The sequence below is a fragment of the Eleutherodactylus coqui genome, chromosome 2 (genome assembly GCF_035609145.1).
Source record: "Eleutherodactylus coqui strain aEleCoq1 chromosome 2, aEleCoq1.hap1, whole genome shotgun sequence".
Taxonomy (NCBI): Eukaryota; Metazoa; Chordata; class Amphibia; order Anura; family Eleutherodactylidae; genus Eleutherodactylus; species Eleutherodactylus coqui.
Window position 1 is genome coordinate 195,337,580 of NC_089838.1, and position 22,040 is coordinate 195,359,619.

The 22,040-nt window shown below is 45.9% G+C and overlaps 1 protein-coding gene across 6 annotated transcripts in view; it reads left to right on the top strand.

Annotated features, from left to right (window-relative positions):
• Positions 1 to 22,040, top strand: part of LOC136612061 (collagen alpha-1(VII) chain-like) — a 268,004-nt gene that overhangs the window by 212,286 nt on the left and 33,678 nt on the right. For all 6 annotated transcript variants that reach the window (XM_066592145.1, XM_066592146.1, XM_066592144.1 and 3 more), the window contains 4 exons: positions 6,872 to 6,943; positions 7,543 to 7,575; positions 10,354 to 10,437; positions 12,012 to 12,041. In XM_066592145.1, the coding sequence (XP_066448242.1) occupies positions 6,872 to 6,943; positions 7,543 to 7,575; positions 10,354 to 10,437; positions 12,012 to 12,041 (219 nt within the window). The remainder of the gene's footprint in view (positions 1 to 6,871; positions 6,944 to 7,542; positions 7,576 to 10,353; positions 10,438 to 12,011; positions 12,042 to 22,040) is intronic.

The window sequence follows — 22,040 nt, forward strand, 5'->3', positions numbered from 1 at the left end:
ACTAGGAAGATCACTTTCAGGATCCTCCTCCTCCTCCTCCTCCTCAGGCCATACACGCTGAAATGATGACAGGCAAGCAGCATGGGTACCGTCAGCAGTGGGCCAAGCTGTCTCTTCCCTCTCCTCCTCATCCTCCTCATCCTCCTTCTCCTCCTCCTGAACGCGCTGAGATATAGACAGGAGGGTGCTCTGACTATCCAGCGACATACTGTCTTCCCCCGGCTCTGTTTCCGAGCGCAAAGCGGCTGCCTTTATGGTTTGCAGGGAACTTCTCAAGATGCATAGCAGAGGAATGGTGACGCTAATGATTGCAGCATCGCCGCTCACCACCTGGGTAGACTGATCAAAGTTTCGAAGGACCTGGCAGATGTCTGCCAACCAGGCCCACTCTTCTGAAAAGAATTGAGGAGGCTGACTCCCACTGCGCCGCCCATGTTGGAGTTGGTATTCCACTATAGCTCTACGCTGCTCATAGAGCCTAGCCAACATGTGGAGCGTAGAGTTCCACCGTGTGGGCACGTCGCACAGCAGTCGGTGCACTGGCAGATTAAAGCGATGTTGCAGGGTGCGCAGGGTGGCAGCGTCCGTGTGGGACTTGCGGAAATGTGCGCAGAGCCGGCGCACCTTTACGAGCAGGTCTGACAAGCGTGGGTAGCTTTTCAAAAAGCGCTGAACCACCAAATTAAAGACGTGGGCCAGGCATGGCACGTGCGTGAGGCTGCAGAGCTGCAGAGCCGCCACCAGGTTACGGCCGTTGTCACACACGACCATGCCCGGTTGGAGGCTCAGCGGCGCAAGCCAACGGTCCGTCTGCTCTGTCAGACCCTGCAGCAATTCGTGGGCCGTGTGCCTCCTATCTCCTAAGCTGAGTAGTTTCAGCACGGCCTGCTGACGCTTGCCCACCGCTGTGCTGCCACGCCGCGCGACACCGACTGCTGGCGACGTCCTGCTGCTGCTGACACATCTAGATTGCGAGACAGAGGTTGAGGAGGAGCAGAAGGAGGAGGGTGCTTTAGTGGAAGAAGCATACACCGCCGCAGATACCACCACCGAGCTGGGGCCCGCAATTCTGGGGGTGGGTAGGACGTGAGCGGTCCCAGGCTCTGACTCTGTCTCAGCCTCCACTAAATTCACCCAATGTGCCGTCAGGGAGATGTAGTGGCCCTGCCCGCCTGTGCTTGTCCACGTGTCCGTAGTTAAGTGGACCTTGCCACTAACCGCATTGGTGAGGGCGCGTACAATGTTGCGGGAGACGTGGTCGTGCAGGGCTGGGACGGCACATCGGGAAAAGTAGTGGCGACTGGGAACTGAGTAGCGCGGGGCCGCCGCCGCCATCATAGCTTTGAAGGACTCCGTTTCCACAACCCTATACGGCAGCATCTCAAGGCTGATAAATTTGGCTATGTGGACGGTTAACGATTGAGCGTGCGGGTGTGTGGTGGCGTACTTGCGCTTGCGCTCCAACACTTGCGCTAGCGACGGCTGGACTGTGCGGTGCGAGACATTGCTGGATGGGGCCGAGGACAGCGGAGGTGAGGGTGTGGGTGCAGGCCATGAGACGGTTGTGCCTGTGTCCTGAGAGGGAGGTTGGATCTCAGTGGCAGGTTGGGGCACAGGGGGAGAGGCAGCGGTGCAAACCGGAGGCGGTGAACGGCCTTCGTCCCACCTTGTGGGGTGCTTGGCCATCATATGTCTGCGCATGCTGGTGGTGGTGAGGCTGTTGGTGGTGGCTCCCCGGCTGATCTTGGCACGACAAAGGTTGCACACCACTGTTCGTCGGTCGTCAGGCGTCTCTGTGAAAAACTGCCAGACCTTAGAGCACCTCGGCCTCTGCAGGGTGGCATGGCGCGAGGGTGTGCTTTGGGAAACACTTGGTGGATTATTCGGTCTGGCCCTGCCTCTACCCCTGGCCACCGCACTGCCTCTTGCAACCTGCCCTGCTGATGCCCTTGCCTCCCCCTCTTAAGACCTGTCCTGAGTAGGCGTTGCACACCAGGTGGGGTCAGTCACCTCATCGTCCTGCTGCTCTTCCTCCGAATCCTCTGTGCGCTGCTCCCTTGGACTTACTGCCCTTACTACTACCTCACTGCAAGACAACTGTGTCTCATCGTCATCGTCCTCCTCACCCACAGAAACTTCTAGAGACAGTTGGCGGAAGTCCCCAGCCTCTTCCCCCGGACCCCGGGAACTTTCGAATGGTTGGGCATCAGTGACGATAAACTCCTCTGGTGGGAGAGGAACCACTGCTGCCCAATCTAAGCAGGGGCCCGAGAACAGTTCCTGGGAGTGTTCCCGCTCCTGAGCAGGTGTCATTGTAGTGGAGTGAGGAGGCTGGGAGGAAGGAGGAGCAGCAGACAGAGGATTCGGATTTGCAGCAGTGGACGGCGCAGAACTGTGGCTGGACGATAGGTTGCTCGAAGCACTTTCTGCCATCCAGGACAGGACCTGCTCACACTGCTCATTTTCTAATAAAGGTCTCCCGCGTGGACCCATTAATTGGGCGATGAATGTGGGGACGCCAGAAACGTGCCTCTCTCCTAATCGCGCAGCAGTCGGCTGCGACACACCTGGATCAGGAGCTCGGCCTGTGCCCACACCCCCACTTGGGCCTACGCGTCCTCCGCCACGTCCACGTCCACGTCCTCTAGGCTTACCCCTACCCCTCAGCATGCTGTATTACCAGTGATTTGATTTCCCAGGCAGGAAATAAATTGGCGCAAGCCTGCAGGCCAAATATAATGTTTTCGCTTTTTTGCAAAGGGAAGGACCCACTGCGTATATTCAATGAACAATAACTTTTAGAACTGTAGTGTGGCCCTGAAAAAGTGACACACAACTTTAGTGTAGCAGAGTTATTAACTCTAGCAGAGCAGGTATTTGCCAGTCAGGAAAGACAAAGGCGCAAGCCTGCAGTAAACCGTAGCTGGTTGCGTCTGATTTTTGTACGTTGTCCACGCAGCACACACGTACACGGAGACCTTAGGACTGACACAGGCAGGCCAAATATAATTTCTTTTCCTTTATTGCAAAGGGAAGGACCCACTGCGTATATTCAATGAACAATAACTTTTAGAACTGTAGTGTGGCCCTGAAAAAGTGACACACAACTTTAGTGTAGCAGAGTTATTAACTCTAGCAGAGCAGGTATTTGCCAGTCAGGAAAGACAAAGGCGCAAGCCTGCAGTAAACCGTAGCTGGTTGCGTCTGATTTTTGTACGTTGTCCACGCAGCACACACGTACACGGAGACCTTAGGACTGACACAGGCAGGCCAAATATAATTTCTTTTCCTTTATTGCAAAGGGAAGGACCCACTGCGTATATTCAATGAACAAGAAGTTTAATATCTGTGGTGTGGCCCTCAAAAAGTGTCACACAACTATAGTGTAGCAGAGTTATTAACTCTAGCAGAGCAGGTATTTGCCAGTCAGGAAAGACAAAGGCGCAAGCCTGCAGTAAACCGTAGCTGGTTGCGTCTGATTTTTGTACGTTGTCCACGCAGCACACACGTACACGGAGACCTTAGGACTGACAGAGGCAGGCCAAATATAATTTCTTTTCCTTTATTGCAAATGGAAGGACCCACTGCGTATATTCAATGAACAATAACTTTTAGAACTGTAGTGTGGCCCTGAAAAAGTGACACACAACTTTAGTGTAGCAGAGTTATTAACTCTAGCAGAGCAGGTATTTGCCAGTCAGGAAAGACAAAGGCGCAAGCCTGCAGTAAACCGTAGCTGGTTGCGTCTGATTTTTGTACGTTCTCCACGCAGCACACACGTACACGGAGACCTTAGGACTGACACAGGCAGGCCAAATATAATTTCTTTTCCTTTATTGCAAAGGGAAGCACCCACTGCGTATATTCAATGAACAAGAAGTTTAATATCTGTGGTGTGGCCCTCAAAAAGTGACACACAACTATAGTGTAGCAGAGTTATTAACTCTAGCAGAGCAGGTATTTGCCAGTCAGGAAAGACAATGGCGCAAGCCTGCAGTAAACCGTAGCTGGTTGCGTCTGATTTTTGTACGTTGTCCACGCAGCACACACGTACACGGAGACCTTAGGACTGACACAGGCAGGCCAAATATAATTTTTTGTCCTTTTTAGCAAAGGGAAAACCCCACTGCGTATATTCAATGAACAATAACTGTGTTGTGGCCCTGCCTACACAATTCTGTCCCTGTAGTATCAATGGAGGGTGCAATGCTCTGCACAGACGATTTTTAGAAGAAAAAAAAAAATGCAACACTGCTAACAGCAGCCAGCACAGTACTGCACACGCTTAAATTTGGCCCTAGAAAGGACCGTTGAGGTTCTTGAAGGCTACACTCACTCCTAACACTCTCCCTGCCTATGCACCACTTCTGTCCCTAATGCCGGGTGCAATGCTCTGCACTGCCGATTTTGAGAAAAAAAAAAACCACTGCTAGCAGCAGCCTGCACACAGGTAGATGTGGCCCTGAGAAGGACCGTTGGGGTTCTTGAAGCCTACACTGACTCCTAACGCTCTCCCTACAGCAGCACCAGCACGATAGTACTTTCCCTCAGCTAACTCACAAGGCATGTGTGGCGAGCCGCGGGAGGGGCCGACTTTTATACTCGGGTGACATCTGATCTTCCCAGCCACTCACTGCAGGGGGGTGGTATAGGGCTTGAACGTCACAGGGGGAAGTTGTAATGCCTTCCCTGTCTTTCAATTGGCCAGAAAAGCGCGCTAACGTCTCAGAGAGGAAACTGAAAGTAACCAGAACACCGCGTGGTATTCGTTTCGAGTAACGAGCATCCCGAACACCCTAATATTCGCACGAATATCAAGCTCGGACGAGTACGTTCGCTCATCTCTACTTAGGTTCTTTGATTAGCAGATAATTCTATTAAGCCATCAAACTGAAACAGGCATAATAAAAAGGGATTCACAGAGGTAGTAATAGTCTGTAATATAATCAATTGGCCCCTCACAGAATAGACTCGCTAAAAGATACTCTTTATTGATTCAATTTAAAACCGTATAGACGTGGGGCACATGTGATGCCAGAGGGGGAGATATACGTCAGAGGCAGAAAAACATATAACTAATACTCAGACAAAATCACATTGAACATGAATGTTATAGCCACGATGTTCAATGGCAGATAATGAGTATGTAGCAGTCCTTGCTGTTCATAGATAATTGCGATCCAATAAGGGATACATATAGATCCTCAAAGACTGGTTCTCCTAAATAATGCCTACATGGCAGGGATACTTGAAGTGTCGCTAGTCTGATAACCGAAATTACACGACCACTCAAGCGCAGATACATATAAAGTGCAAAAATTACTGAAACACCAGTGTATACTTCAGTAACCTTTGAAGATGAGCATCATGAATATGCCATTCGCAGATGTTATGGCATTTGTAGATGCCCAACATTCGAGGTATTGGATCTCCAGATGGATACCTTAAATATATTGCTTTCACTTCAGGCTTGGATGTACTCGACGTTAAAGATATTAGATCTCAATTTATACGCCCTAGATGTCTCGAATTTGTACTATTCTAATTTCGACGCGTTTCCCCGCTGATGTTGGCAGATCATTAGGTAAAAAATTTTTGGGAGCTCATTCGTAAAACTTAATTGTGAGGAATGGTTTTGTCAGGGTGTGCTGCTGGAATCTGTTGTACTACTGGGTTCCAGGAGCACACCTTCTCAGGTTGGAGTTATTTGAGCTGCTGGGTGTGGTATTCTCCAGCAGCCAATCTCCTTTAGTCTGCAGCACATATAAACCCAGCTCCTGTCAATGTTTGTCTGGTGTTCAGGGTGAGCAGTCATGTTACTACAGCTTGCTGTGTCACTTGTGTCCTGTTGCAGCTAGCAGTGTGAACTGTGTCCAGTGCCGCTGGACTCCTGGTTAGTGTGGGGACTAGCCGTATAGCCAGGAGCCATGAAGTTGCCTGCTAGCTTCCATGTTTTGATCAAAATGTCCACTAATACCTGGTATTTATATTCAGCTTTACTATCTACTATTAGTGGTTGCATTTTGGCTGCTGTATGTTGTGATTCCGGCTCTGTGTGTCAGCTTACTCTGTCTAGTTGTTCCTGTCATGTGGCATATTTATGTGTCCTGTTCTGGTGCGTGGTTCCTAGGAGCAGCTAGGGCCCAGATCCGAAGACCGCTGGTTCGTCCTTTATTGGGGTGATGTCCCCGCTTAGGTAGGGCCATGTCATCCTCCCTGTAGTACAGGGCCAGTTGTCTGAAACCAGTGTGTATTCTTATGTTACAATCATGTGGGCAACTAATCACGGGGCCCACACGATCGTGACCAAAGAATAAACAGATCGCCCGTGTGAAACTGAGAGCTACAAACCACAACTTGATAACATGTTTCCTGGTGATAGCTTAGGTTCTTTGATTAGCAGATAAGTCTATTAAGCAATCAAACTCAAACAGGAATAATAAAAAGGTTGTTCAGTGACTAAACTTTTATTTATAAAACTAAGTGATTGTTTAGAAAATAATGGAGCTTATATTCCCCTGTTTCGTCCCCCTGACCTGCCACTCTTTTCCCTACTGCTTCGGTCCCCACAGGTCTCCGCTTACCTCTAGGCAACTGTCTAAGCATGTGAAGGCTGCAGCCAATCACTGTGGATAGGGGATAATTTGATATTCTGGTGCAACCTCTTTAATGCCCCATCTTTCTATGTTGTTACTAAGTATATGCTTAATAAAATACATTTTTGTCACCCTTCCATGAAATAAAATGATGATATATTAGAAATAGAAATATATCTATATGTTCAGAGGGAGTGCACTCATTTATGCTGTGTACTGTATATGTCTTAGGCCTTTATCCATTGAATTTCATACCTGTCTTGTTGTTTTAATAGGGAAGTCCAGGCTCGCCTGGAAAAAATGGCATGGATGGCAAAAATGAAATCCATGGAACACCTGGACAAAAGGTTATACATAATATGTTAATTTTAATATAACGGTGGTTCCACAAACTCACAGCTGTCTCACACTAGTGATGATACCATTTTTTAACATTTGGGATATAACTAAAAAAGTTTATATTTTTCTTAGCTTACTTTCAAGTTTACAAAAGTGAAATGTGTACTGTAACTCAAAATGTATTCTTGCAAATATTTTTACCATCTCCAAATTATACTTGCTTGATTTCCAAGATATCTATAGTTCAAAGGAAGAAATGCAAACTCTAGTCAGAGCAGCATTCTCATTGACAACTTTACTCCCTGTTGATGCAGAATGGTAAAAAGAAACAAGCTTCCACTACTGAACGTTGTTCCTTTTGGAAAGCAGATAGCATTGCAGGCAGAAACACGTTAAAATATATTATTTAATATTTATCTCAGTTTGCTATACTTATATTCATATCATGTGCTTTCATTAGGAGAATACAGTATGTATTGTATGTGCATTATACAGTATATTAGTGTATGTTATACTGTATATACACTGATATAGAATAGAACAGAATGTATAAATTGATATAATTCTAATATATAAACTATTTAAACATGGATTGTGCTATTTGCAGGGAGAGCCTGGTCAGAAAGGAGAGCCAGGAGATGTAAGTATCTGTTTAAAAATGGTTCATTAGCAATAAACATGACTTTGTCCACACTGATGTCATGGCATCTATTTTTGTAGGATTCATCATGTATCTGTTTTGTAATCAATCCTTTTTACTAGTCAGAATAGTGCAGCACAAAATCTACAAAATGCTAAGGTACCAAAGACTATTGTCTATAAAATATCATCTTTATTGTTTACACATAGTTAAAGAAGTGAAATGAGTCCACATGCCAAGAGAGAGGACCTCAACAGGAAGGTCATAACAACACAACTTCATGCATAAAGTACATCCTGTATATAATGTGATATAAAGTGCAAAAAGGGCAATCAAAAATATAGTACACTGTCTATAAGAGGAGACATTACAAGTCACATTCTGACCCAGGATTATTTTCTGTGGATTATATGTTTTGCTGTAATACTACAATTTATTTTTCTGCTTTGATACACTCACCAAACCAAATCTGCTACCAGTCAAAAGTTTTAGAACACCTCAATTTTTCCAGTTATTTTTTACATTAACACAGTTCAAGTCCAGCAAATAACATTATATGGTCCAAAGGTTCAAAAGTGAGTTAAAACATAAAAATATCACATTTTAACTTGACATACAGCTAAAGTCTGAATATATGATTTTAACGAAAGGGCTTTTTTCAGGGAACACATCAAGGACAGATGTGCTCTGCAGCACAGAAATAAAATTATGATTTCAAATTGGATGCAAACTATTCCTACAGGTGTTCCAACTTTTGTAAATTACTCTCAAACCCTCTGATTATATATAATTAGTGTTGGAACAAATTGTATTACTACACCCTTGAGGGCAGGATTTGGACAGTTTGCTTCTCAGGACATTGTATATTTCTATCATAATGACAAGAAAAAAGAATAAACCAAAGAAGACAGACAATTAGTATAGGTCTGGTCTATAGAGAAATGCCAAGAAAGCAAACTTGGAAACTGAAGGAAACTCTGCGAGAAAGAGGTCTGGCAGACCAAAGGGCACTATAAAATCAGATGACAAGCTTTTGGAGCGTCAACAGTTTGCGTGATGGAAGCCTCACTGCACAAAATCTTCAACTACAGCTTAAGGGCGAGCACCCACTGGCGTTTGCGTTTCCCGCGGGAAAAAAACGCAGCGTTTTCGCCACGTGTCCCGCGTTTTTTCCGCGCGTTTTCCGCGGCGTTTTTCGCGGCGTTTTCGCGGCTTTGCCATTAATTTCCATGGAGAAAAATAAGGACACATATGCAACTGACAGTTCCTATGGTAAAAACGCAAACGCAATGCAAAAAAAACGCCAGTGGACAGGAACACATGTTATCTCTATGCCTGTGCAGGAAAAACGCAAAACGCAAAAAGCAAAACGCAGGTAAAAAAACGCCAGTGGGTGCTCGCCCTCATGCTGCAAAAAATAAACAAGTTTCCATTTCAACTATGAAGAGAAGCCTTCTATCTGCAGGTTTGATAAGATGGAGTATCAATAAGAAAGCCACTGAAGATTGCAAAATTTAAAAAAAGACTTGCCTTGGCCAATGAGCCTCTTTAGTATACTACTAAAGAGTGGAAGAAGGTCTTATGGACTGATGAATCAAAATTTGACATCAATTTGGTACATCATGCAGGGTTTTGTATGCCGTTGAGTAGGTGAAAGGATAGTTCCTAAGTATGTGACACCAACTATCAAACATGGAGGAGGAGTGTCTGGGGCTCTTTTGCTAGATCCAGAATTGGCAACTTGCATAGGGTGAGTGGTACACTGGGCAAAAAGGGCTACCACAGCATTTTTATATGCCATACAATACCCTCTGGTGTGTGCTTAGTTGGTCAACGGTTTAAATTACAGCAAGACAATGATCCAAAACATACTTATAGGTTATGTCAGGAATTCTTAAGAAGACAAGAAGAAGCTGGTAGGCTTCAAAGAATGGAGTAGCCTGCACAGTCTCCTCACTTAAACTCTGTTGGGCGTGTTTGAGAGGAGCAAGACAGAAGGGAGGAAACAAAGCAACCTACAAGTGCAGCACATTTGTGGGAACTTCTGTAACAATGTTGTGAAGAAATTTCTGTATAATTTTAGAATGCAATTGTAGTAAGAATGCCTTGATCGTATAAAGCTGTTATTTCAGCTACATGGAAGAGTCAAAAATCTAGATTTAATTTGATAAAACAAAGTGAATTCAGTATTTTTTTATTTTTTATACTTCTTATTTGTTCCATACTTTCAATTCAAAGTACATTTGAGTCATTAAACTGTGTAAAGATCAAGAAAAAAATGGAAACATATTTTTGTTAATAGCCCCATTGATTTGAATAGCATTTTTGAATGGCAAATTGTTGCTAGTTCAGACTAGAATACCTTTGCAGCTAAATAAAAATTGAAACCTGCAAACTTGACTTCCGTTATGTTTACCATTGTAGTCAATGGAGGAATGAATCCTAACAGAAGGCATTTGTTACCTACCAATAGTATCACTTAGGCTTCTTATTAAAATCTGATAATGAATCTATTGAAAACGCAAGCATTATGCTAGTTTGGAATAGTCTTACTTGTGAACTGCACCTATATCAGCAGTGGTTGATTTCATTAGTTTTTATTTATTTCTATTATTTTGGGGGGTATTATCTATATAGGAATAATAGTTTTAATGTTCATCCATCATGTTGTATTTCAGTTTTTCATTGATTCACTTAAATAATCTAAACCAGATTGTTATTTTGTATATTTACTGTATGTTTGCCAGAGTAATAATATTAACCCCTAAATTTCTACAGGGTGGAATATCTAGTACTATAGGGATAAAGGGTGATCGGGGTGATACAGGACCAATAGGCTCCCCTGGGCCACCAGGACCCCAGGTAATAAGACATACTTTATATTTCTGTTATCTCTAAAACTATTGTAGCAAGAAGTAATGTAATATTATAATTTTTACAGCTGATAAAAGTACTGTAGCATTGTTGATGTTTATTTCAGGAATGTTTATGTTTATTTTATGTTTATTGTTTTTTTGGCCACCAAATCTGATGGAAGTTGATTGGGTGTTTTGCAACTCATATTATTATGGCAACCATTGTAGAACTACCTTGTTAAAATGCTCATGCAGTCTGATCTCATTTAGGCCAGATTAACAAATAGCATTCTTTGTAGCATTTTATTTCTATGCAAAAAAGAACTGCAGCTAGCTTTTACATTAAAGTGTATCTGAGTTTTAAACAATTTATCTAAAATACACCAGATTCTCCATACTTCTCTCATTTTTAGGTGTTTGCACCCTGTTTCATGTCTGTAGGTTTTGATTTTCAGGTGGTGTTCCCTATTTTTCTGCTGTTCTGTTGTTTGCAATCCACTTTCATGCAGGGGGCATGTAGCAAGCCTAGCATTCTGCCAGTAGTTCATTGTCCTGCACTTCCTTGCCCTGACTTCCCATGCTGCTTTGCACTGTCTCTTGTCCAATCAGCAGGACATGCCCACCTATCTGCTTTCCATGGAAGATTCAGACATTCATACACATTCTATCTAAATGGTTAGTAAGCCTACTCTAATAATATGTGCACAGGCACACACTAAGACACTATAACAGCACAATATGCAGAGATTGTGGAGAGCTTTATCACAGAGTCTGCAGATCTGTCAGCCTGCAACCTCTGAGTGCAAGGCATCTGCCTGAAAACATAGTTCCTCTCCCCTGTTTAGCAGGGGGAGGAGCTATGTTCACAGGCAGATGCCTTGTGAACATAGTTCCAGTGAAACGTCCTGGTGCCCTTATTATCACAGACGTTATGTACCTAACGACAGAGAGTGGATTACAGAGAAGCTGGAAGGAAGATCCCTAGTGGCAGCCACTTCAAATGTGATTAAAAGTGGTAAAGCAACAATAATGCAAGTATATTATAGAAATGATGAGACTAACACAAGCTGCTAGATGAGTTAGTGCTCCTTTAAGATCTGTAATAAATCATTGTAAAGTCACATGCAGAGTATTTTTGTTTGTAGTTTTCCCCCCACCCATCTTTTAGGTGTTTTCTGCATTTTTTCAAAATGTAACATGCTTTGGGTACAGTGATTTTATGGCATTTTTTCCATAGCCTTCTTCGTAATACTTGACAAAAAATAGGAGAAACACGTTACAAACATAACTACATATAAATCCTGATCAAAAAGCTTGTAAGAAATGCTACGAAAAGTGCTTGCAATTTGTAACGTTTTTTTGAAAGCATCTAGAAAATGTTGAAAAAATGGAGTCATAGCCCGCGCAAAGACAGGATTGTGTTCTTTGTGTAGAGATGTGATTAAATAAATCTAACTGCAAAATTTGATCTTGAATGTACAATATGATTGCCTTTTCAATTCATGAAAATCAAATATATAAATACTGTATAATTTAGCTTGTGGAATCTACATGCATTTAATTTCTTCTTTTTGTATTAAGGGTGTTCCTGGGAAAAATGTAAAAATGATGGTAAGGAGATAAACCTTAAATCAAGGACATTAACTATTTTCTTTAAGTATGTAAAACAAAGTATAAAATTAGGACAGCGCTCCGAGAAGGTCCAATGTAGGCTATTGCTTCAATTCTTAATCACTCAGCACACAAAAAAAGGTGAATGTGGGTGTAACTTACCCGGTGCATAGTGGAGCCGTACAGGGAGGATCCCCACTAACACCCCATATCCATGAAAACCATATGACAACTTGAGAGGTTCCTCTAATCCCGCTGGGCTAGACAGACAGGAGGGCCAGCGAAAACTTCCGTCCCTCAATCCAGAGAGCCGCAAACAAATGGTACAAGAAAGAAAAAACTAGGTCCGCGCTCCGCAGGAACATATACTCTCCACCAGCAATGTTGCAAAGTCGATCTCTTTAATAACCTCTGTACAACGCGTTTCGTCCGTACCGGACTTTTTCAAGTACATGCACTTGAAAAAGTCTGGTATGGACGAAATGCGTTGTACAGAGGTTATTAAAGAGATCGACTTTGCAACATTGCTGGTGGAGAGTATATGTTCCTGCGGAGCGCGGACCTACTTTTTTCTTTCTTGTACCATTTCTTTAAGTATGTAATGAGTTGACAAGTAAATATCCATTAACAGTTGTGGCATGTTGGCGCTCTTTTTGTATTTGTGACTCTATATGAAAGATAAAAAGGGATGTCTGTATTGCCCATAGAATTAAACTAAGTTCAACCTGATTTGAAAATGAAAAAATAGTGATTTTACTGGTTACAATGGGAAACAATGACATAGAAAGAAAGTGCTATCATAATTTTAGAACACTCCTAAAATAGTAAGGTTTTTTTTTTTTTGAACATACGATTTTTATTGAAAAAAGGTTTTTCAATGTAATTACAGAAGTAATAATACACAGTTAACCTCATTGGATTGGTCATCACAGAGTTTCTCACATAGAGGTTGAAATGTGCAACTTAAACAAAATAGAACTAGAAACTTTTGCGTCAGGTCATCAGTCTAGTATTTAGAATAAGAAAAGAAAATAGAGAGAAGGGCAATCAAAGCAAATAGGACTTTGGCATGTAGCAAAAATTGCTTTGGATCCAGACTTCCCAATTTTTCATGAATTTTCCTTTTCTATTTGATGCACAGAAATGCAGAAATTCAAACCAGCTATAGTTATTCACAACCTTAATTGTATCTGTTATAGAAGGAAGAGAATTACCATTCCAAATCTGGGCAATAGATATTCTTGTAGCTATCTGAACATGTAACAAGGGGGTACGTACATTATGGGGTAGTTGATCAGAATCTAGGTTTAGTAAAGCCATAGCTGGGTTTGGGGATAACTGTATACAACTAGAGATGAGCGAACGTACTCGTCCGAGCTTGATACTCGTTCGAGTATTAGCGTGTTCGAGATGCTCGTTACTCAAGACGAGTACCACTCGATGTTCGAGTTACTTTCACTTTCATCTTTGAGACGTTAGCGCGCTTTTCTGGCCAATAGAAAGACAGGGAAGGCATTACAACTTCCCCCTGCGACGTTCAAGCCCTATACCCTCCCCCTACAGTGAGTGGCTGGCGAGATCAGGTGTCACCCGAGTATATAAATCAGCCCCTCCCGCGGCTCGCCACAGATGCATTCTGACAGAGATCAGGGAAAGTGCTGCTGATGCCGGAGCTGCTATAGGGAGAGCGTTAGGAGTTATTTTAGGCTTCAAGAACCCCAACGGTCCTTCGTAGGGCCACATCTAACTGTGAGCAGTAGTGTGGAGGCTGCTTTTTGCAGTGTTGCACTTTTTTTTTTTTTTTGTATATCGGCCGTGCAGAGCATTGCGTCCTGCAGTAATTTTACATTGTCCAGGGCCAGTAGTGGTGAGGCAGGGACAGAAGACATATTTAGTGTATATAGGCAGTGGGCCTTTCCAAAAACATTTGGGGAAAAAAATCTATTTGGGCTGCCTATGACCGTCCTCAGTGTACTGGGTCTCTGCTGGGGGTAGTTGTCCTAATTCATACGCAGCCAGCTAAGTGTTACAGCAGGCTTGCGCAAAATTCTTTCCTGCCTCTGTGTTGCCTCTTACATCACCGCTGTATTCCTGTCCACAAGTGTACTGGGTCTCTGCTGGGGGTAGTTGTCCTAATTCATACGCAGCCAGCTAAGTGTTACAGCAGGCTTGCGCAAAATTCTTTCCTGCCTCTGTGTTGCCTCTTACATCACCGCTGTATTCCTGTCCACAAGTGTACTGGGTCTCTGCTGGGGGTAGTTGTCCTTATTCATACGCAGCCAGCTAAGTGTTACAGCAGGCTTGCGCAAAATTCTTTCCTGCCTCTGTGTTGCCTCTTACATCACCGCTGTATTCCTGTCCACAAGTGTACTGGGTCTCTGCTGGGGGTAGTTGTCCTAATTCATACGCAGCCAGCTAAGTGTTACAGCAGGCTTGCGCAAAATTCTTTCCTGCCTCTGTGTTGCCTCTTACATCACCGCTGTATTCCTGTCCACAAGTGTACTGGGTCTCTGCTGGGGGTAGTTGTCCTAATTCATACGCAGCCAGCTAAGTGTTACAGCAGGCTTGCGCAAAATTCTTTCCTGCCTCTGTGTTGCCTCTTACATCACCGCTGTATTCCTGTCCACAAGTGTACTGGGTCTCTGCTGGGGGTAGTTGTCCTAATTCATACGCAGCCAGCTAAGTGTTACAGCAGGCTTGCGCAAAATTCTTTCCTGCCTCTGTGTTGCCTCTTACATCACCGCTGTATTCCTGTCCACAAGTGTACTGGGTCTCTGCTGGGGGTAGTTGTCCTAATTCATACGCAGCCAGCTAAGTGTTACAGCAGGCTTGCGCAAAATTCTTTCCTGCCTCTGTGTTGCCTCTTACATCACCGCTGTATTCCTGTCCACAAGTGTACTGGGTCTCTGCTGGGGGTAGTTGTCCTAATTCATACGCAGCCAGCTAAGTGTTACAGCAGGCTTGCGCAAAATTCTTTCCTGCCTCTGTGTTGCCTCTTACATCACCGCTGTATTTCTGTCCACAAGTGTACTGGGTCTCTGCTGGGGGTAGTTGTCCTAATTCATACGCAGCCAGCTAAGTGTTACAGCAGGCTTGCGCAAAATTCTTTCCTGCCTCTGTGTTGCCTCTTACATCACCGCTGTATTCCTGTCCACAAGTGTACTGGGTCTCTGCTGGGGGTAGTTGTCCTAATTCATACGCAGCCAGCTAAGTGTTACAGCAGGCTTGCGCAAAATTCTTTCCTGCCTCTGTGTTGCCTCTTACATCACCACTGTATTCCTGTCCACAAGTGTACTGGGTCTCTGCTGGGGGTAGTTGTCCTAATTCATACGCAGCCAGCTAAGTGTTACAGCAGGCTTGCACAAAATTCTTTCCTGCCTCTGTGTTGCCTCTTACATCACCGCTGTATTCCTGTCCACAAGTGTACTGGGTCTCTGCTGGGGGTAGTTGTCCTAATTCATATGCAGCCAGCTAAGTGTTACAGCAGGCTTGCGCAAAATTCTTTACTGCCTCTGCTGTGCGTTCCGTAAGCGAAGTCAGCCTCCAACCACAGGCCAATAAGCGGCACATTTAATTACAGCGTTCTGTTTCTGCACTACTGGTAATACACCATGATGAGGGGTAGGGGTAGGCCTAGAGGACGTGGACGCGGGCGAGGACGCGGAGGCCCAAGTCAGAGTGTGGGCACAGGCCGAGCTCCTGATCCAGGTGTATCGCAGCCGACTGCTGCGGGATTAGGAGAGAGGCACGTTTCTGGCGTCCCCACATTCATCTCACAATTAATGGGTCCACGCGGTAGACCTTTATTAGAAAATGAGCAGTGTGAGCATGTCCTGTCGTGGATGGCAGAAAGTGCATCCAGCAATCTATCGACCACCCAGAGTTCTGCGCCGTCCACTGCTGCAACTCTGAATCCTCTGGCTGCTGCTCCTCCTTCCTCCCAGCCTCCTCACTCCATTACAATGACACATTCTGAGGAGCAGGCAGACTCCCAGGAACTGTTCCCGGGCCCCTGCCCAGAATGGCCAGCAATGGTTCCTCTCCCACCGGAGGAGTTTGTCGTGACCGATGCCCAACCTTTGGAAGGTTCCCGGGGTCCGGGGGGTGAGGCTGGGGACTTCCGGCAACTGTCTCAAGAGCTTTCAGTGGCTGAGGAGGACGATGACGATGAGACACAGTTGTCTATCACTCAGGTAGTAGTAATTGGAGTAATTCCGAGGGAGGAGCGCATAGAGGATTCGGAGGAAGAGCAGCAGGACGATGAGGTGACTGACCCCACCTGGTTTGCTACGCCTACTGAGGACAGGTCTTCAGAGGGGGAGGCAAGTGCAGCAGCAGGGCAGGTTGGAAGAGGCAGTGCGGTGGCCAGGGGTAGAGGCAGGGCCAGACCGAATAATCCACCAACTGTTTCCCAAAGCGCCCCCTCACGCCATGCGACTCTGCAGAGGCCGAGGTGCTCAAAGGTCTGGCAGTTTTTCACTGAGAGTGCAGACGACCGACAAACAGTGGTGTGCAACCTTTGTCGCACCAAGATCAGCCGGGGAGCCACCACCACCAGCCTCACCACCACCAGCATGCGCAGACATATGATGGCCAAGCACCCCACAAGGTGGGACGAAGGCCGTTCACCACCTCCGGTTTGCACCACTGCCTCTTCCCCTGTGCCCCAACTTGCCCAGTTGCCACTACTTTTCCCGATGTGCCGTCCCAGCCCTGCATGGCCACGTCTCCCGCAGCATTGTACGGGCCCTCACGAACGCGGTTACTGCCAAGGTCCACTTAACAACAGACACGTGGACAAGCACAGGCGGGCAGGGCCACTATATCTCCCTGACGGCACATTGAGTGAATTTAGTGGAGGCTGGGACAGAGTCAGAGCCTGGGACCGCTCACATCCTACCCACCCCCAGAATTGCGGGCCCCAGCTCGGTGGTGGTATCTGCGGCGGTGTATGCTTCCTCCACTAAACCACCCTCCTCCTCCTCCTCCTACGCAACCTCTGTCTCGCAATCAAGATGTGTCAGCAGCAGCACGTCGCCAGCAGTTGGTGTCGCGCGGCATGGCAGCACAGCGGTGGGCAAGCGTCAGCAGGCCGTGCTGAAACTACTCAGCTTAGGAGAGAAGAGGCACACGGCCCATGAACTGCTGCAGGGTCTGACAGAGCAGACCGACCGCTGGCTTGCGCCGCTGAGCCTCCAACCAGGCATGGTCGTGTGTGACAACGGCTGTAACCTGGTGGCGACTCTGCAGCTCGGCAGCCTCACGCACGTGCCATGCCTGGCCCACGTCTTTAATTTGGTGGTTCAGCGCTTTCTGAAAAGCTACCCACACTTGTCAGACCTGCTCGGAAAGGTGCGCCGGCTCTGCGCACATTTCCGCAAGTCCCACACGGACGCTGCCACCCTGCGCACCCTGCAACATCGGTTTCATCTGCTAGTGCACCGACTGCTGTGCGACGTGCCCACACGGTGGAACTCTACGCTCCACATGTTGGCCAGGCTCTATGAGCAGCGTAGAGCTATAGTGGAATACCAACTCCAACATGGGCGGTGCAGTGGGAGTCAGCCTCCTCAATTCTTTACAGAAGAGTGGGCCTGGTTGGTAGACATCTGCCAGGTCCTTGGAAACTTTGAGGAGTCTACCCAGATGGTGAGCGGCAATGCTGCAATCATTAGCGTCACCATTCCTCTGCTATGCCTCTTGAGAAGTTCCCTGCAAAGCATAAAGGCAGACGCTTTGCACTCGGAAACAGAGGCGGGGGAAGACAGTATGTCGCTGGATAGTCAGGCACCCTCCTGTCTATATCTCAGCGCGTTGAGGAGGAGGAGCATGACGAGGATGAGGAGGAGGGGGAAGAGACAGCTTGGCCCACTGCTGAGGGTACCCATGCTGCTTGCCTGTCATCCTTTCAGCGTGTATGGCCTGAGGAGGAGGAGGAGGAGGAGGATCCTAGTGCGGATGACAGCCATGTGTTGCGTACAGGTACCCTGGCACACATGGCTGACTTCATGTTAGGATGCCTTTCTCGTGACCCTCGCGTTACAAGCATTCTGGCCACTACGGATTACTGGGTGTACACACTGCTCGACCCACAGTATAAGGAGAACCTTTCCACTCTCATTCCCGAAGAGGAAAGGGGTTCCAGAGTGATGCTATACCACAGGACCCTGGCGGACAAGCTGATGGTAAAATTCCCATCCGACAGCGCTAGTGGCAAAAGGCGCAGCTCTGAGGGCCAGGTAGCAGGGGAGGCGCAGAGATCAGGCAGCATGTACAGCACAGGCAGGGGAACACTCTCTAAGGCCTTTGACAGCTTTCTAGCTCCCCAGCAAGACTGTGTCACCACTCCCCAGTCAAGGCTGAGTCGGCGGGAGCACTGTAAAAGGATGGTGAGGGAGTACGTAGCCGATCGCACGACCGTCCTCCGTGATGCCTCTGCCCCCTACAACTACTGGGTGTCGAAGCTGGACACGTGGCCTGAACTCACGCTGTATGCCCTGGAGGTGCTTGCTTGTCCTGCGGCTAGCGTCTTGTCAGAGAGGGTGTTTAGTGCGGCTGGGGGAATCATCACGGATAAGCGTACCCGCCTGTCAACCGACAGTGCCGACAGGCTTACACTCATCAAGATGAACAAAGCCTGGATTTCCCCAGACTTCTCTTCTCCACCAGCGGACAGCAGCGATACCTAAACAATACGTGGGCTGCACCCGCGGATGGAAGCATTGTTCTCTATCACCATCAAAAACGTGGACCTTTTAGCTTCATCAATCTGTGTATAATATTCATCCTCCTCCTCCTGCTCCTCCTCCTGAAATCTGACGTAATCACGCCGAACGGGCAATTTTTCTTAGGCCCACAAGGCTCAGTCATATAATTTTTGTAAACAATGTTTATACGTTTCAATGCTCATTAAAGCGTTGAAACTTGCACCTGAACCAATTTTTATTTTAACTGGGCTGCCTCTAGGCCTAGTTACAAATTAAGCCACATTAACCAAAGCGATTAATGGGTTTCACCTGCCCTCTTGGTTGGGCATGGGCAATTTTTCTGAGGTACATTAGTACTGTTGGTACACCAATTTTTTGGGGCCCTCGCCTACAGTGTAATCCAATTAATTTTTAGCCCACCTGCATTACAGCTGACGTTACATCAGCTGTGCTGGGCACTGCAATGGGATATATTTATGTACCGCCGGTGGGTTCCAGGGAGCCACCCATGCTGTGGGTCCACAGGGAGTTGTAACTGCATGTGTCTACTTCTAAAGAACCCCAGTCTGACTGGGGCATGCAGTGTGGGCCGAAGCCCACCTGCATTAAACATGACATTACCTCAGCTGTGATTGGCAATGCAATGGGATATATTTATGTACCGCCGGTGGCTTCCTGGCACCCACCCATGCTGTGGGTCCACAGGGAGTTGTACCTGCCTGTGTCTATGAATTAAAAACCCCGGTCAGATTGGGGCATGCAGTGTGGGCCGAAGTCCACCTGCATTTAATCTGACGTTAGCTCTGCTGTCCAGGGCACTGCAATGGGATACATTTATGTACAGCCGGTGGGTTCCAGAGAGCCACCCATGCTGTGGGTGCACACGGAATTCCCATTGCGGAGTTGTACCTGCCTGTGACTATTTATAAAAAAACGCGGTCTGACTGGGGCATGCAGACACTTTGACAGAATGAATAGTGTGTGGCACATAGGTTCCCCATTGCTATGCCCACGTGTGCAGCTCCTGATGGCGGTGGCACAGGATTATATTTCTCATTGCTTCTGTACAGCATTGTGGGCTATCGCCCCGCCCCTTTTAAAGAGGGTCGCTGCCTAGCCGTGCCAACCCTGTGCAGTGTGTGCCTGCGGTTCCTCCTCATGGCAGACGCACTTATAAATAGACATGAGGGTGGTGTGGCATGAGTGCAGCTGAAGGCTGCGCAGGGACACTTTGGCGTGCGCTGTGGACACTGCGTCGTGCTGGGGGAGGGGGGGGGGGGGTTGGGCAGCATGTAACCCAGGAGAAGTGGCAGCGGAGTGTCATGCAGGCAGTGATTGTGCTTTGTTGGAGGTAGTGTGGTGCTTAGCTAAGGTATGCATTGCTAATGAGGGCTTTTCAGAAGTAAAAGTTGTTGGGAGGGGGGGGCCCCACTCTTGCCGCTATTGTGGCTTAATAGTGGGACCTGGGAACTTGAGATGCAGCCCAACATGTAGCCCCTCGCCTGCCCTATCCGTTGCTGTGTCGTTCCCATCACTTTCTTGAATTGCCCAGATTTTCACAAATGAAAACCTTAGCGAGCATCGGCGATATACAAAAATGCTCGGGTCGCCCATTGACTTCAGTGGGGTTCGTTACTCGAAACGAACCCTCGAGCATCGCGATAATTTCGTCCCGAGTAACGAGCACCCGAGCATTTTGGTGCTCGCTCATCTCTATATACAACAAAGAGTAGACATTGAGGGCTTACAAGCGCCTTTTTTTTTCACGCATGTATAGGTGAGATTTTAAATTGCATCTGTATAGAATCAATGGTTTCCAATGGAAGCGGTCACATGTGCGATTTTTACATGCACTTAAAATTCACACCTGCAAAAATAGAACATATGGGTGTCAATGGACGCGGTCACGTGATTTTTTTACATGCTAAGTGCGATTTTTAGTTTTTTTCCACGCACGTAAAAAATCGCTCATGTGACCGAGTTGTAATTGAAAGACTGAGTCAACAACCCTGAAATATATGGACAGTTCCACCACAGCTGTACTAGAGTTCCTTCTGGTGAACCACATCTCCAACAGTGGAGAAATGTTGCTAAGTTTCTGGTGAGTGAGGTACTATCGGTATATAATTTTGCGTAGGTTTTTAAGTGGTTTGTAGATCTGGATACTGATAATATGGAGGAGAAACTATTTAGCCATTGTTCATCTGTTATTGGGGTTTGAAGATATATTTCCCACTTCTTTTTTATAGGTGCTAATGGATCTTGTGTGTAAGAGATTAAAATCTGGTATCATATCGAGAGTCCTTTATTGGCTCCTTGAATGAAATTCAACCTGGCTTCTAGTTTTGAGGGGACATTAATGCTAGTGTGTCTGTGTGTGTGGGGAAGGGGTGGTTGAGATTTTTGCAGTAGGTGTTGAATTTAAAAGTATTTGAATAAATCTGGTCTAGGGATTTTGAAAATGGATACAAGATCTGGAAAGGTAATGAAATCCTGATCTGTCCAAAGCTGTTTGACTTGGGACATACTCCGTTTTTTCCAGTTTGAGAGATCTAGATCTTCAGTTGCAATAGACAGAATATCAATACTTGAGTTATGCTTGGGGAATGCAATCAGGCCTTTTTTGACAGCTAATATGTCCCAAATATTTGTAATGGCTTGAAATGCGGCCAAATGGAAGGGATAGTTAAACTTAAAAAACAGGTGCGCTAGTAAATGGTTCCTAAGTGAGAATTTCCCAATTATAAAGTTTTCAATTGGGGCCCATAATCTTAAGTGATCGTTGAGCCATTAAGATCTGAGTTGTTCTAAGATAGAAGCTCTATAATATTGTATGATTGAAGGAGAGCTAAGATCCCCTTTCCTTTGGTGCTAGAAGAGAAAGTCATCTTTAGTTTTAGATATTTTATTCCTCCAAATAAAAGATTGGATAGTGGTTGAATTTTTTTTAGAAAGGCTATTGGTAAATGGATTGGGACATTACGGAAAAAATAAAGAATTTTGGGAAGGATCATCATTTCGACTGTAGCGATTCTAACTAGCCAGGAGATGCCATAGGTTCTAAATTTATCTAATTCTGTTTTAATCGAGGGGATTAGAGGTTTAAAGTTTACTTCAAATAATTTTGATGTTGGAAGCGGTTAATCAAATGCCTATGTTAGGTATGGAATTTTAGCCCAAGTAAATTTGTATAAATTGGTAAACTGGGTAACAAAGGATTTTTTGATTCCTAGGTTAAATATTTGTGATTTTGAAATGTTAATTTTGTAGTATGAAATCTTGGAGAAATCAT